The 16,587-nt window shown below is 48.1% G+C and overlaps 1 protein-coding gene across 2 annotated transcripts in view; it reads right to left on the bottom strand.

Annotated features, from left to right (window-relative positions):
* Positions 1–3,606: 3,606 nt before the first annotated feature.
* Positions 3,607–16,587, bottom strand: part of kek2 (kekkon 2) — a 38,902-nt gene continuing 25,921 nt past the window's right edge. For both annotated transcript variants that reach the window (XM_033379722.1, XM_001356466.4), the window contains one exon: positions 3,607–7,708. In XM_033379722.1, coding sequence (XP_033235613.1) covers positions 4,309–7,047 — 2,739 coding nt within the window. In that variant the 5' untranslated portion in view covers positions 7,048–7,708 and the 3' untranslated portion in view covers positions 3,607–4,308. The remainder of the gene's footprint in view (positions 7,709–16,587) is intronic.

Genomic DNA, 16,587 nt, shown 5'->3' with positions numbered 1-16,587 from the left:
TGTTGCAGTCACAGAATTGATTTGTCAAGCAGCCACATTAAAAATTGACAACTAGACAAATACGAGATGAAGCAGGGTCCTGTCCTGGAATACGTGTGGGCCCCACCCCCCCCCATTTTAGAACAGACTCTCTTGAATGTCAATATTTTATGAGTTTGAATTAATTTTGAAGACATTCTTGCAGCTGCCCGATGCGTATCCAGGCACGTTTCGGGCTCTCTCTCTCTCTCTTTTTGTCCATTGTGTGTCATCCCAAGTTTTGCAGTTTTTGACATATTTTTCAGAGTTTTGGGCCGCTCGAAGTTCCTTTTTTTTCTGCCATTAGTTATGCAAATTAATGTGCGTGCATGCGACAGCCCGAAACGAGGCCTAAAGCCGCTCTGTGGCCGAAAAGTTTCAAGTAATTTGATTTCATAAATACATATATGTATTGCGCCCAATAGTTAATCAACTCTCTCGCTCTCTGGCCTAAACAACGACCAAGTTCCTAGAAGATGGAATCCGAATTTTATAACAAACATTAATTTTGGTTAATAACTAACACACACACCCCCTACCCCCCTCCCTCCCTTTGGCTCGACATTTTTCACGCACTGAGACAGAGAGAGAGAGGAGCTCTGTGTTGGCTGGAAATAACCATACGATAAGCTCAATTTGTGCGCCGCTTTAGTGGGGCATTAGCCATACATAAAGCAGAGATAGACGCCTCCATATTTGTGCGTTGATGTGCGTCGCTTCCGCTTGTAATTGTAGCTACAATGTCACAATCACCACCAGACCATATAAGCGCAGGCAAACAGCCAGAAAGAGACGGAAGACACGGCCCCAGCCACCAGGAGGACCATCTCGAACACACACAGAGACAGAGAGACAGAGAGAAACACAAGGACCCAGACACCCAAGTATGGCTGTGGAGTTGGCTTTGTGTGCGCTTTTAAGTGGCTCTGCGTCTTGTCTTGCCCACTCGGGCGGTACAGTGCCACAAAATTGTATCGGCAAGGACACCAAGTACTTTCCCTTGCCAGTCTTTCGCTTCTGGCCCAGTGTGGCGGGCATGGGTGTGGAGTCCTTGCTGCTACTTTGTAAGTAGCCACACCAAAGATACTCGACATGCGTCTGTGTGCGTGTGTGTGTGCTCCTCCTTGGATCCTGCATTGCCTTGGCAATATTTACAAGTCACTTGTTTTTATGCCTACATTAATTATGCGCGCCTCTGACTTTGGTTTTTGGTCGGAGACCGGAGACTGGAGCCTGGAGACTGGAGCCTGGTGCTTGTCTTTGATTTTGATGCCGTTGCCACAATTTCAGCTTGGATTTGGTTTGGCTCCCTCACTCTCTGTCTCTCTCTCTGTGGTGCTGTCAGCACTGTGGCTACCCCCAACACCCCCCCCCTCCCACTGTGGCTCATATTTTTTGCCCGGTCTTAGTCGCCTCTGGGCCCGGGCTCAAGGCACTTTCAATAAATTTCGACACTCATGTGGTGCTGGCTGCTTTAAACCTTGCTTTTAATTGCTGGCCGTTTAAAAGTGTCTTTCGCCTGAGGGGCGACTATCTCTGCTCTCCCCTGCTGCTGCTGCTTCTGCTCATAAATGTCAGGTCGAGGTAACAACTGGCTGCATTAACTGACCCAGTTGTGCCTTCCCTTTTGGCACTCGCTCGTCGCTTTTCCTTTTGCGCCTTTTAATGACATTATTGCGCACTGGAACGTATAATGCGACCGTGTGAGCTCTGCTCTGACTCTTCTTTGAGCCCTGCAAGTCATCGCCATGGCTATGGCCTTGCCCCGTAGCTGTGCTCATTTTGGGCAGACACTGCGTATGCGTGATGTGTGTGCGCCAAAGGCCTGGGATCGACCTTGTGACGCAACGACTTGATTTCTCCAAGACGTAAGACCAACACCATTGTATTGGAGGCACGCTCCACACTCGTACACTTGCACCTGATGAATATTTATATTATTTCTTAAATTTCTCCCTTCGGTGGGGCGGAAGGGGGGGCTCTTTTTTGCGATTTATCTCAATTAATTTTCTTTGAATATTTTGCCTGGCATTTTCCTCAAATTCTATTGGATTTTCCCCCCCCCCCCCCTTTTCCCCCCTTTTGCATTATTCTCGCCTTCTTGCATTTCAAATTCAATCGCGCTGCCTCCTTCCATCAAAAACGGCGGCATAGTTAAGTTTTTATTAAATTCTTCAGTTTAATGCGTTTTATTTGGTTTAATTTCCACTTATCCTTTTTTACACTTTTGCCTCTGTTATTATCATAATGCATTTTAATTGTAATTTAACTTAGAATTTAAATTAATAACTAGATTGTTTTTCTGTTTGTTGCTCGTCTGTTGGATTCTCTCTTTTGTTTGTTTTTGTTTTTGGTTTTTTTTTTAAATGTTTACTGGCCCTTTATGGCTTTTCATACAATATTTTTTTTAAATTTATTTATTCATATGTGTTTTGCTTTTTTTGTTTTTGCTTTGCTAACAACTAACTTATACTCTCCTCTCCTTGCCACTCCTTAATGTTTTTTTTTTTTTTTTTTTTTTGTTATAGAATATTTAAAATTATTTTTACCAGCAAATTTCTCTGTTGAATATTTCTTTTGTGTGGCTCTGTGTGTGTGTGTGTTTTTGTGTCGAGATTTAAACAATTTTTAATGCTTTTTCTAGGCTAAAATTTTCTCGTTTTTTCTCTTCTAAATTTAGTTTCTGTTGCTATATTCCTTTAGGTGCATTCCTTTCTCTTTTGGTGAAAATAAAACTTAAACATTTATGGGTGGAGGTGTGGAGTGAGTGAGTGAGTGTCCGGGGAGAGTGTAGTGTTTGTCCTTAGATCTAATGATTTATTTATGCAATTTACAATAATATTCCATATTGTGCTTAAATGATTGCTTTCTTCTTCTCCCTCTCCCTCTCTCCCTCTTTCGTCTGCTATTGCTAATTGTTTTTCGGATTTTTCGAAATATTCTTATGCTTTATGTACACACTCTTTGTAGAACATTTAAACTGCAATTTTCGTTAGTTTCTGCCTCGAAACTACATTTAGATACAAGTCTCAAGGTGTCTTCTGGGAGTTAGCCTATGTTTAGTTAGTTCTTACTTAGTTAGACACGTTTAATTAATCACTAATTTACGATATCTACTGTGGTTGCTACCCGGCAACACTTGTCTCTCTTCGCGGCTCTACCAAAACCCAGGATTGAAGATTTTTCTGTGGGGGGGGGGGGGGGGATCTGGGGTTGGTGGCGGGGACGGATGTAGCCCAAATTAAAATTTCATAAACTAGAGCACACTACAAAAGGAAAACCCCTTGATGCCACTCGCGATTTTCGGGGCGGAACCCTCACACTCGGACTTCCTGGAGCCGGAGCTCAAGTCCTTTGTGGCAACGAGCAGGTGTCGCCATGTTGAAAACACATGCCACTTGGCTCTGAAGTGTGCTCCACCGACTCGGAGCTGGGCTGGCAGAGCTGGAGGAGGATGAACAACTCAATCGACAAGCCAACAGACCCGCAAAAAAACACTCACATGTCTCCTCGTAGGCCCTGCATTTCTTTCCCAGCTTTCTCTCACTTTTTCTATTCTTTATATGGCTTGTGTCGGGGGGGGGGGGGGGGGGGGGGGGGGGGGGGGGCCGGGGGGAAAGACGCTGAAAACTTTATATTAAATGAAAAAGTTTTTCAATTACATCAGCGGAAATAAAACGCTGCCGGGCCTGGCACTCGAGGCACGGAGCTGGGAGCTGGGAGGCAGGGAGGCAGGGAGCCGGCAAACAGAAACAAACAATCGGCGACAAGAGCCTTTTGTTTAGCGGCTCGTCTTTGTTTTTCGGCTTTATTAGGTTAGGCCCCTCCATGGGTCCATTGTTCTATACTCTAACCTAATCCGGGTCCCCAATGCCAACTCTTGCTTTTGCACAGGAAATCATACTTTTAGAGACTCGGCAAAAATTGTGGGAAAAAATCTTGTCATGGAGTATTCATCCTTCGGTTTGGCTCTTTGGCTTTGGCTTCCCATTTCTAGCTGTGCCAATTATTAGGTTAAACTTGGGTCTGCCTTTTGTTTGCTTCTTTTGCGGGTTTTGTGTTGGCCAAGTCGGATGGGATACACAGAGCCAACAGCCAACAGCCAACAAACAGGAAGGGAAAGCCCGGAAGGGCCAACTGAAGTCTTGGCCAGAGTTTTAGGTATATTTGTAGGTAGGTCTGTATATGTGTGTGGGTGTGTGTGTATCTGATCAGCATGCCTATTTACAGAGCCACTGAATCGTCTAAGGCAGCTTCAGCTGGCAGCGGGGCCCCGTTGGGGGGGCCTTGTCATATGTCGCTCGTCTCCTGGCCATCGCCCACATAGCCCTCGTCGGGGCTGTCCGCCAGGGGACCGTTCAACTGCTTCAGCTTCGAGGTGTCCCCCCCGCCGGCACTCTCCTCCGTGGCAGACGCGTCTGGGGGCGCACCGGCAGCCCCGGCCCCAGCCCCGTCCCCGTCCTCGGCCCTGGTCTCCTCCAGTCGCGGCGAGATGGCCTCGCTCTCGTCCAGCTCCGGAATGGTGCCAGTCCCTGTGGAGGTCGATGCTGCTGCTGCTGGTGGGGGAGGCGGTGGTGCCTGGGCCTGTGGGGTGGGCGAGATGGCTGCCTGGGTGGGTGACTGGGCGTAGCGGTAGCCGGGCAGACAGCTGGGCCACTGCTGGAACGGGGCCGGCAGCATCGATAGATCGCTCTTATAGCCCTCGGGGGGAGAGGGGAACTGCTGCTGCTGCTGCTGTTGCTGGAGCTGCATCTGCTGCTGCTGCTGCTGCGGATAGCCCTCGGCGGTGAATCGGACATTCGGCATCTGGTACTTCTCATAGCTGACGGGGCCGCGCTGGATGAACTCCGCCTCGAGGCTGTAGCGGAGGCTCGAGTTGGGGGCCGCTGCCCCCTGGAACTGCTGCTGTTTGTGCAGCCGATTGTGCGGCAGTGTTCGGTAAAAGTTTGCGGCCGGCTGGGGTCCTGCTGGCTGCAGCTGCTGCTGCTGTTGCATCTGCTGCTGCTGCTGCTGCTGCTGCTGCTGCTGGGGCGTTTGCTGCACCAAATGGGCGCTGCTGTAGTCGTAGGCGAAGCCATCCTGTCCGAGGAAGCAGACGGGATTCAAGTGGACGTCGACCTGGTGGGGCGCCGGCTGGTGTGTGCCCGCCATCACCGACTTGAGTTGCATGCCCCGCGGCAGCGTGGTCATGGCCTGGGTGAAGCGTCCCATCAGCGGATGGGCGTGCGGGTGCTGGTGGGGATGGGGGTGGGCGGCGGCGGCGGCGGCGGCGGCCAGCTGGTAGCAGCCCTCGTACTGGCCGCAGTCGCTGGACGTCTCGTAGTCCCCGGTGCCGTCCAGCGAAACGGCCGTCTTCAGCTTGTGCTTGACGCTCTCGGCGTCGTTGACCAGATCGGGGTTCTTCTCCTGGTAGTTGCGCAGGGAGGCGGGGGGCGAGCAGTAGGCGGCGGCCAGCCCGTGCCCGTTGCCCAGCAGCAGGGGCGGCGAGCCCGCCCCGCTGCCCATCAGGTTGACGTTCAATTGGAGCTGCTGCTGGCCCTGACTCGGGCCGGCGTACAGCAGGAGGTTCTGCTTCATCTGTCCGCCCAGGATGATGCCCCCGCCAGCCGCCCCGTTGGTGGCCTTCGTGGGGGTCATGGTGTCGCCCAGCAGCATGCCGGCGTTGCCGGTCATACTGTCCGCCCCGTCGTTGAGGATCGAGGCGCACTTCATCATGCCCATGCCGGTGTCCTGGTTGCTGCCCGCCGAGGAGTCCGTGCCGCCGGCTATGCTCGTCACCTGGTCGCACTTCTTGCGCTGCTTGGCCGGCTCCGCGGTGCGCTTGCACTTGACCACGATCGTGCAGAGGAGGACCACGAAGATGATGCCGCCCCCGGCGCTGCTGGCCACAATGTAGTTCATGTAGTCGCGCGGAAAGGAGACCTCGTTGACCACCGGCGGCTCCTTGATGATCACCCGCAGCGTGTAGTTGCTGAAGGTGGTGCCGGCTATGTTCTGGCCCACGCACGAGAAGGTGCCGTTGTCCTCGGCCCCCACGTTGTAGATGAAGATCTCGCTGCGCTTCTCCTCGGCCCCGCTGCTGCCGATGCTCTCGTCGATGTAGTAGAACATGTGCAGGTTGTCCATCAGGCTGTCGTTGCTCATCACCTGGCCGTTGAAGAGCCACAGGACCTTCGGCTCCGGAATGGCCCGCACCAGGCAGGTGATGGACATGTTGCGGCCCTCGCTCACCTCCGTGTAGCTCGACTGCGGACTGACCTCCGGCAGGCAGGCCAGCTGCTCGCGCTGCAGCCCCTTGATGACCTGCCCCTTGAGCCGGGCCGGCTCCATGCACTTGGGCTCCTCCGCCAACGGCGTGTTGAAGTTCACCAGCCACGAGTGGACGTCCAGCAGGCGGCAGTCGCAGTTCCAGCGATTGCTGTGCAGACTGATGCCGTGCAGGGACTTGGGCAGGATGTGGCTGCCCTGGATGAAGCCGATCCGGTTGCCGTCGAGCCGCAGCCACTCGAGATTGTCCATGCCCACGAAGGCCTCGTTCTCGATGCGCTCCACCTGGCAGTTGGACAGCTCCAGGGTGGTCAGGAACGACAAGTGGCGGAAGGCCGACGTCTTCAGCTCCCTGATCGGGTTCCCGCTCAGCGAGAGGCGCATCAGCGAGCTGTAGTCCTGGAACGTCTCGCTCGGCACGTGCTGCAGCGCGTTCTCGCTGAGGTCCAGCTCCACCAGGTTGGTCAGCCCCCGGAAGGCCTTCTCGTGTATGCGGATCAGCTGGTTGCGCGACAGATAGATCTTCTGCAGGTTGAGCAGGTCCATGCGCAGGAAGCGCTCCGACTGCAGCACCTGCAGCGAGTTGCCGCTGAAGTTGAGCACCTGGGTGCCCGGATCCATGCCCTCCGGTATGTTGGCCAGCTGCTGGGCCCCGCACTCCACCGTCTGCTTGCCGCCCTTCCACTTGCAGATGCAGACCTCCGGCGGGCAGCCGGCGACGCTGGCCACGAGGAGCAGCAAAGCCACAAAAGCTGCAGACATTCTGTCTCCCTCTCTCTCTCTCTGTCTCTCTTTGAGTTTAACTTTTCAAGGACTCTTTGGATTTTTTAAGTATTTTCCTTCAGGGATCCCGCCTGGTCACGTTTGCCTGTCAAAAAATATGGCTTGGAAGCTCTGCCGCCAATACGATTAGCCCTCACTGTGTGGCAGTTGCTTTACTAGAACGTTGATCGGACTCTTGTCACGTCCTCCAGCCGTCTCTACGCGACGGGCGTTGCCGCTCTGTTGCAAGGCCCGCATTGTGGCTGCGTCGCCATTATATTCAGAGTGATGCTCATCATTGTCCTGTCCTTGTCAGTTTTGTCATGGCTGCCACTTGTACTCCTTGTACAGCCTTTCCTTTTGTATTAATTTCATAAAAATGCCAGCCTCTTGATTTTTTCCCCTGACAGCGCCCAGAAGTAGGCAATGGCTTTCGCTATTGTCGCCTCTTGCGGCTTTTCTGTCTTCTGTCTTGTGGCTGCCTTTCTCCTCTCTGTTTTTCTGCCTTTCTATTTTCCTTTTCGTGGGGGGGGGGGGGGGGGGGAGCCCTGTCTCCGATGGCAACGTTGTCTCACTGATGGCAAAGAGAGGCTTTTGTCCTTAATGAAATTATAATGTAATGCATTTCCTGTTCCTGTTCCTGTCGCTGTTCCTGGGCACACTGCAAGAAAATTAAACACACCATCAAAGAGGGATTAGTTGAGGGGTAAATTTTGAATATAAATATATATGAATATATGCCGCGCTGGCCTTCCTGTTTTTGTTAGAAATGTTCAACAATTTCGAGGCATAAATTACAGTGCGGTCAAGATAATTTATTCCCGATAATAAAGCCATTCGATTGGCCTACAATCGTGTGCAATATTTCCACGATTGGACACAATTATTCAGCTTAAAGTGAGTCTGTCTGGGTGTCTCTCTCTCTCTCTCTCTGTCTCTCTCTCTCTGTGTGTTTGTTTTCTTGCATAATGAATCGGATTGCTCGATTTCATCCGCAACGACAACAATCTCATTACGGTACTTTCCCCCCCTGATATGCAAATACTTATATGTCTCCCCCCTCTGGCCCCCCTCGATGAAAGGATAATGGCATTTCGAGCATTGGCTGTGTAAAAAATTGAGCCGCAATTGTCGTGGCTTTAATTGGATGTCATTGCAATTATTTGCTTGCCCTATTAGGGGCACCTCATTATATTCCACCTTGTCCTTGTTATTCATATTTATTCACCGCAGACAGCTGTGTGGGCGAGGGGCCCGAAATTAATCAAAGGACATTAGGCAGGCAAAAACAAAAGACAGAGCACAACCCACAACCAAAGACAATGGGCCGTGACAGGCGGGCAATAAACAATTGGGGAATGTCGGGCATAAATCATGCAACATATTGCATTCTACCGCCGGACAGAGCCTCTAGTTAAATAACAAATAAATTACAGTAAAATTAAGTTAAATGCAAGTTTATTGTGCGGACCAAGAGATTACTTGGGGGGGTGCCTGCCATAAAACAAAGCCCCCCACCAGATCTGCGTAACCAAAGCCGAATAAAAAAAAAGATGCCAGCCGTGGCCGTGCCCAAGACCAGCTCTGACAGGCTCTAGAATTTCCGTTGAAGACCAGTCTGGCGCCAAATGCAAATACGTAATGGATAGTCGTATGGCTGGGCCAACAAATTGACTTGATTTGCTGCCCAGGGGCCCACCTGAAGACCTGCCTTTTGGGCATGGAGACATTATTAATAAGCAAACATTAATCATTGCGAGGGTATTTTCTATGGCCTCAGACTCAGCCCTAGTCGCAGCTGCCTTGGTCCTTTGCCCAAATGTTTTGGTGCTTAACAAGTAATGGAAGTGAATCCCCGGACAGGTGGCCATGCATCGAGCCCGAGTCCTTGCAGGACTGCCACAATGTTAATTACAGAAATGTACAAGAGCGTACTTTGAATAGGATTATTATGGAGATATATAGACCATATAAATGTTTATTATAATTACTGTAATCCGAGCACAATAGAGGGATGGCCTGTTGGCTGTGTCTCCCATTGGAGATCCCCAGAATTAAGTATTTGCCATATTCTTCTCTACACAATTTATAAGTAATGAAAATGTATTTCCTTTACGAATGCCCACAAAATCAATCTCCAACTATAAATGCTATTTGCCAGTCCTCTGGTATAGCCATTAGTTTTCTTACTAATTGGAACATTTGCCTGCCATTTTCTGTGAATTTAAGTTTCATTTTGCAGAAGGCAGTTTTTTTTTTGTTTTTAAATTAAATTTTTAGAAATATTCCAATGCAGAAGCACGAAATATTCTCATTTGCTTGGCTTGTCAGCAAAACATTTTTTGACATTTTCATTTGTCAGTTATGAAGCAGGCAGAGAGAGAGAGAGAGAGGGAGAGAGAGAGAGACAGACAGACAGACAGTCTGCGGACTGACAGTCAAGTCAGATGGATAGATAGATGTGTGGAGTAGAGTATCTGTGTGGGGGTGTGTGTGTGTGGGTGTGGGGGTGTGTGTGTGTGCACATTTGTTATATCCTTATCACAAAATGATTTGACAGTCGAGACCAAGAGGCATTTGAACTGGCTTCCTATGCGAGTAACATTCTCTCGCCTCCTATCCCACTTTTTTCCTCCAAGGCTCTTTCTCTCCATCCCCTGTCCTCCCTTTTGTATCTGTATCTATCTCTTTCACTGCTGGCCTGTCTAGAAGTTTTTCTATTTTGTGTGATTTAATAAGATGACAAGAACGAGGAAGCCTTGGGCAATTTGAGAGATTTGTTCAAGCTCTCTACTGGCTGTGGCACTGGCTGTAAATAGATAAATATTTATTTTATTTTTGCACATGTCCCATGTCCTGTCGGGCTCCGGCATTGACACGTCCCCTAAACTGCTGTCATTGGGCATAATTTCAATTTCATTTCTACCTCTACTTTGGGCCAGTAAAAATCAATGGGCCTTTCACTCGCAGACAAATGAAAAGTTTATAAGAAATTCATTGCGTTATCGGGGTCATTTCGATTCCTTTGAATTATTGATGGACTTGGACAGTTAAACGATTTGTAGGGATGTAGGGATGTGCTGTAATTAGCTAAATACCTGAATCACAAAACACTTGAAACCTCAAGATATCCGTTTTCTCTGTCGTCAAAGTAAATGCTTAAGCACTGTCGTTGGCGGTCGACTAAGGCAGCCCCACTAAAGTGCCGCCTAATAAGCTTAAACTTAATTAAAAACTTATCAACGGGTACGCCAAACGGCAATTTGGCAGGCGCTTCAGTTGCCTTTGGCAACGCCACAATGAAAATCAGCCACAGAGCACCGCCACCGCCACTACAGACCACAAAGCCAAGTGGCGGCCTCGCCCTGTCTCGCTCTTTCGCTCTGTCGCTCAGCCAACCGAAATAGTAAACAACTTTGCGAGATTTTTGACGGGCTGCAGTACCTGGCACTCGAAAAACAGTGGGTACACCCGATAAAAAAAAAAACACGATTCAAGGCGGGGCTTGTGGTATCTTCGAGAGGAGGAAGACAAGCAGTATTTTCGTGCCGAATTAATAGAAATATGTGCGGTTTCTATTACAATTCGAATCTGTTCCCATTGCAGACTCCAATAACTCAATCACTCTCCGAGCATTGCCGAACCATTCCTCTCCGACACTCATTGGGTGCAACGCAATTATGAGTAGAGTGGTCGGTCTGTCTCTTTCCAACGCACACACATTGCAGCAGAAGCACACGCTCAACGCGCGCTCTCTTCATCGCGACGCTTTTGATCCTCTCTGAGCGGGTTGTCGTCTCTCACAGCAATGGGACCGAAAGTGAACGCGAATGAACAAGCACAGCAATAGTCCAGGCAGTGGACAGTAACCAACGGTAAATGGTAAAGAAGGCAACGAAAGGGCACACCGCGAACAGAATACACTGAGAATAATATTAGGAACAGACAAGTACCAAAAGACCCACACAAGTCCCCTAACTTCAGTGCCTTCCAAAAAGAGAACTAAATTAAATTTCCACCAAAAAAGTAGCTCTACTTTTTAAGGCCTCGCAATGAAGTCGTCGCGCCGACCGGAATTGGTCATGCAATCCGGGGAACTTCAAAGTGGCGCTGCGAACATGTCATAACATGTGAAAATTAAAATTTACAACACAACTTAAGCGACGTCCTGGCTGGGGCTCTTGTCCCGGCTGGTCGCCGGGGGGGGCCAACCCCCCTCCTCGCCTTCTTTTTGGCAGGCCGAGCACTTAATTTGGCACATTGCCGTGCATATTCTGGCCGGGCCCAAAGCCACTGAGTCGACGACAACAATCCGCTCAGGTGCAGCCACAGTGGCGACAAACATGGCCGTGCGGGGCAGGGATACGGACACGGACAGGGACCAGGACAGGGACCGGACCGGACCGGGCTGGGCTCCATTTTGTTGTAAAATGCATGCATTTTTTACAACCCGCCAGAGCTCTGGCATAGCAGCAGCAACAAAAATCGCAGCAATGGTCATAAAACTTATACCTTTCCCTACGAATTACGAGCCCGCAACTAGCCGCAGAGCGTGGGGCGGTGGGGGGTATGGGGGCACTCCTGGGCGTGGCAGCAAATAACATTACGCATGCAATGGCAAAATAAAATATGCATCAGAAATAAGCTGCAGCTGAATCCGAAAGGTGCAAAAAATGCCACAAAAAAGCACAAGATTGAGCGACCAAAGCGAGTGGGTAAACCCTGGGATACCCTGTAGTCAGGGGGCCAGAGTCTGAGTGGAACATCTGCAAGATTTGTCACACTATTTAATTCAAATTTATTATATTTTTTAGTCGGGGAACGTAACGATTATAATTTTTATAGAAAAAAGTTTAAGTCATAACTTTTAAATTTTATGTGTTCATTTTAAAAGACAAATTTATACATAAAAATTATTTTTAATTTTTTTCATTTAAATTAAAGAAATTAAACAAAAAATAAGATTTATTTGTCGGATTTTTTTTATTTTTTTTATGATAAAAATTAAAAATAATTTGTATATGTAAATTTGTTTATAAAAATTAACACATAAAATTTAAAAGTAATAGCAAACAAAAATATGTATTATTAAAAAAAAAACCAACCCCTAAAGTAAAAAAAAAAAAAATTACTTTAACTTTTAGTACATAAAAAAAGCGTCCTTCTGGCTGTAAAATATACCCTTGCTCTATAGGTAAACAGGATGAAAAAGGCGCAGTAAGACCTCTCCCTCTCTCTCCTTCTGGACATTGATTTACAGTCCCTGCAGTAAGTCTTTTCTGAGGCAGAGACTTCATAACAAACTTAATGAATATCAAGGGTATGCCCGCTTCGGCTTGACATTAGGTGTGTCTCCACGGCTCCCCCCTCGTCTCCTGGCTTTATGTTAATTTCCACTTTACGCTTGCCAAAGCAAACACAAATACAAATATGAATATGAAACAAGCGCCGGGCAAAATTTCACTTAAAATATATATATATATATATTTTTTTTTTTTTTGAAAACTTTGCCAGCTGGCGCTGAAAGCTTTAAGAGCCTCACGCCCTGCGAGCAGCGCATAAAAAAATCAACTAATTTTCATTTTATGCTGCTGCTGCTGCGGGGAAAAAAGAGAACATTTTTAATTCAAGAGCGCCAGACACGCACAAGCCCACACGCCCACACTAACAGCCTCTAAAATTTTAATAGCTCACACATTATAAACGCAAATAAACGCCAACGACTCGTCTCGGGCCCAGGCCCCAGGCCCCACGGCTCCTTACATTCCTTTGAGCACTTGGGCCCCCATTTGCCAGAGAGCATTGCGATGTGGCATGCCTCTGGAGCCGGTTGCCGGTTGCCGGTTGTCGGTGGCTGCTGTACAATACATTTGCCTAGCAGCTTAAGCTGTTTGTGGCATGTGCACTTAGAGCCACTCAACGGAGCCGTGGAGTCGTGGAAGGGGCATAAGTTCCCGGGCTTCCAGCGTCCAGCGCACACTTAAGGGGATTTTTCTTAACTTTTTTTTTCCCTACCCTCTCTCAGGGAGAGTATTTTGATTTTGCCGCTGTTAAAGGGGTAGCGAATAAATCACACAGAAAACGGTCTTGGACTGCAAGGAATACCCTATTTGAACGTACAAGGGGTATCCAAGGCTGCCTGCAACTTAAAGGCACTAAAGTTGCACAAAATTAAGCACACTTCCAGGCTCTCAGCATCATATTATGCTTATCATTATGTTTGTGCCACGAGTGTATGGTTGGCCCTAATGCTGTTGCCTTTTTCTCCTGGCCACAGCTGCTGGCCGAAAAAGTTCATTTCCCTCTGCCTAAGGAGCCGTGAGGTGTTTTGGGCCAAAACTTTCCTAGAAAGAGGAAAAAAACTTCTTAATTGCTTTTAAAGTTTCGCCCCCCTGTTCGTGGACATAATTTCCATGTTGCTTAATAAATGTATATTAATAAAATATCAATATATAAAAAAAGAGCCGTTCCTTGCTTTTTTCACTTACTTTTATATGCAGATTAATTGAGCCAAAAGGCTGTCCAGGGGGTGGGGGGGGGAACACATTTTTGCATAGAATTGAACGAAATTTGTTTACCATTTTTCCCCCTCAAAAGATTATTGACCTCTCAAGCAAGTTGTTCAAGAAAGTTGCAAAGTTTCGGCTACAAGAGTGAATTACTTTCTTGATTCCTTTTTGGTGTAATTCTACCCCCCCCCCCCCCCCCCCCCCCCAAGTTATTTCATTCCAAAAGTTCTGCTTTACAAGGTAAAGTTGGATATCTATCCGCAAAGCAGAGTTCCCGAAGATAAAGCGTGTTTTTTTCACTGACGGATCATTGGAGCTAGCCTTTAAGATTCATTGTACCCCTAAGGGGTATACAAAATACCTTTAAATCTTTTTTTTAAAGACCCTTTTGGTTGTGTTTTAAAGCCCACACACGATCCCATTCAAATGTACCACAAAAAACCTTTTCCCCCAGGATCTCATATACATTTTTTGTCTTTTATTTTATTGCCTTTGCGTAATGTTTAATTATACGCGGTCCTGATGATGTCCTGATAGCTTTTCCTTGCCCCCCTCTGCCCCCCCTTTTTTTTTTGGCGCATAAACATAACGCAGTTTATATTTTATTTATTTTGTTCCCCCTTTTCCGCTAAAAAAAAACCAATCGTAAAACCCTACCGAAGCGCAGCGTCTACCAAACGGTTTTATGGGGATCCTGGGATCCTGCCAGAGCCACGCCCCTGCCGCACACACACACACATATGTGGCTGGGGGTAATTTGCCATAAAAAATTGGAGCACAGGCTCGTATTTGTGCAATTTCACAGAAATTGTCAATTTGCACTCGCCCCAAAGTCTAAGCCGGAATGATGATGACGAGCAATGCCGGGAAGGGGGGCTGGGGGGCGCCGAGTGGGGGCCAAAGGAGCTCTGATATTTTTATGTGTGTGTGTGTGTGGATTGGAAAATCGACTGTCGACATTTAACGCTGCTGTGTGTGTCTCTTGTCTTGTGTGCGGCCAGACTTTATTTGATTTTCATTTAATTTCGCCTTAAAAATTGGCATAACAATTACCTCGGAAATAGGCAATGGACGAAGGAGCAGGAGCTGGAGCAAGACCAGGCTCTGGCAACGCCTTCGGCCCGGGATATTTGCTATCTGCAATGCACTAACAATGGCCGCCTCAATGGCACGTAATTGCAGTGCACACAGTGCACACAGCACGAGGCACAGTGGGGCAAAGTGTAGGGGAATTCAAGGGAATTTTCGAGGTCTACCAAATGATTGTGCCCATTCAGTAGTCTTTTATACATTTTTTAGGCCACCTGAAACCACCATTTCGTTCCACAGTGCCGTGCACTATGCCAACATATCCTTGCAACTAGCGCTTCCGTTTCCGTGCGTCAAGGGGGGGAAGACTCTTGCCGGGCCTCTCCTTGCCATTGAGGATGCTCCTGCTTTTGCTGCTGTTGTGGATGCCACTTCAGACCGTCTTTGTTGTCGCTTGCCGTGTGAATGAGTGCAATTAGCAGTGCCACTTGCTCTCAACGATGCCGCTTTTTGTTTGCTGTCCGGCCGGACTGATCCGCACCGAGAGTTGCATTTAAAAATTAATGGTCCCCTGTCTGTGGCCGTCTCTTGTATCTTGTATCTCTTCGTGATTGTGCAGCACAAAAGTCGATTAAACAAGCAAATTGTTGAGCACGAAATGTGTCTTGTCTGTCTGTCTGTTGTCCTGGCGATACTCGCAGTCGAAAATACTTGTGCCCTAACTTCGAGGCCATTAAAACTTCATCCAAAGACCTCAACCATAAATATGGATCAAATAAATTGTCCGAATTATATATGTATTTCCATTCGGGTCGAAATTCTGCTCGACCCTATTTTCGAGGTCCTTTATTCGTTATGTATTGGGATTTTCTGGGGCTGAACAGTTTTTGATTAAAATTACATTTGTTGCGCGCCTTTGAAGTGTCCCAACACTCTCGAGAGGGTCAATATTTTGGCAGCTTAGGAGAGCTGGGCCCGAGATGAGCCCGAGATGGGATGAGGAGAGAGAGAGAGCGAGAGGGGAGGAGTCCCAAAAGTGTGGGCTGGTCACGTTCTGCTTCCTGTTTGTCTTTCTACCTTTTTTTTCGTTGTGTGGTCTCGGGGCCAGCTTGGCCACGTTAAGGTCCTGATGGATTGTTTGACTAATTAATTTTGCTAGAAAATTGCATTGGTCCCAGGCTCGGGGCCCGGGCCAAAGTTATTAAATTTTTAATGGCTGCTTAAAGGCCCGAAGGCGCTTTATGTGTGTGTTTTTTGTATTTTATTTTCTAGCGGCCATCTGTTTAGCATTTAAAGTGATTTTCATTTGGATTTTGCCTTAATGCCCCCTCCCCCCCTCTGCCTTCTTTTGGCTCTCAATTATTTAGCCATTGACAATTAGAGACTTTCGCAGATGCTGCCGCCTCTAATGCGATTTGGCCTCATTATTCCGTGCAAGTGTTCGTTTTGCGTCGATTTTCCAAGAGAATTACATTTGATTCATTGAGTTCTTTGGCGCCATTATCGCGGAGGACCCGTGGAGAGGGGATAGGGATAGAGGGGATAATAGTTATTGGGGAGCTGACACTTGAAGGTAAATCGAATGAATTCCTTGCCATAACAGTTGCAGTTTCCCCAAAGACCTGTCGCCATTCCCTGTGATCTTTTCCGAAGGGGGGGGCTGTGTTTGCCGCCTGGATGCAGAGCATTTAACAAAGGCGGGAGCCCCACGGGGAGGACAGAGGCTCTGTCCCCCCTGGACACGCCGAAGGACAGATGAGACGCGAATGCCTCGATGGGATGTCCCAAAGTCAACTGTTTGATCTAGGCCTCTCTGCCTGTGCCTGTGCCTGTGCCCCAGAGACTAATTAGCGCTCATGCTGTGTGCCCCTCCCATAAGTGGATCCGGTGCATAAATGCACATGCGTTTAGTCGACAATCTGCTCAACTGTCATCTGACAGAATTTCAGATCAGCGGCAACGCTTTTGATCGACTGCACAAAAGTTGTGTCTCATAACATTT

Source organism: Drosophila pseudoobscura, chromosome 4 (assembly GCF_009870125.1).
Source record: "Drosophila pseudoobscura strain MV-25-SWS-2005 chromosome 4, UCI_Dpse_MV25, whole genome shotgun sequence".
Classification (NCBI taxonomy): domain Eukaryota; kingdom Metazoa; phylum Arthropoda; class Insecta; order Diptera; family Drosophilidae; genus Drosophila; species Drosophila pseudoobscura.
The sequence above is the reverse complement of the archived record's forward strand: the minus strand, read 5'-3'. Positions and strand labels throughout refer to the sequence as shown.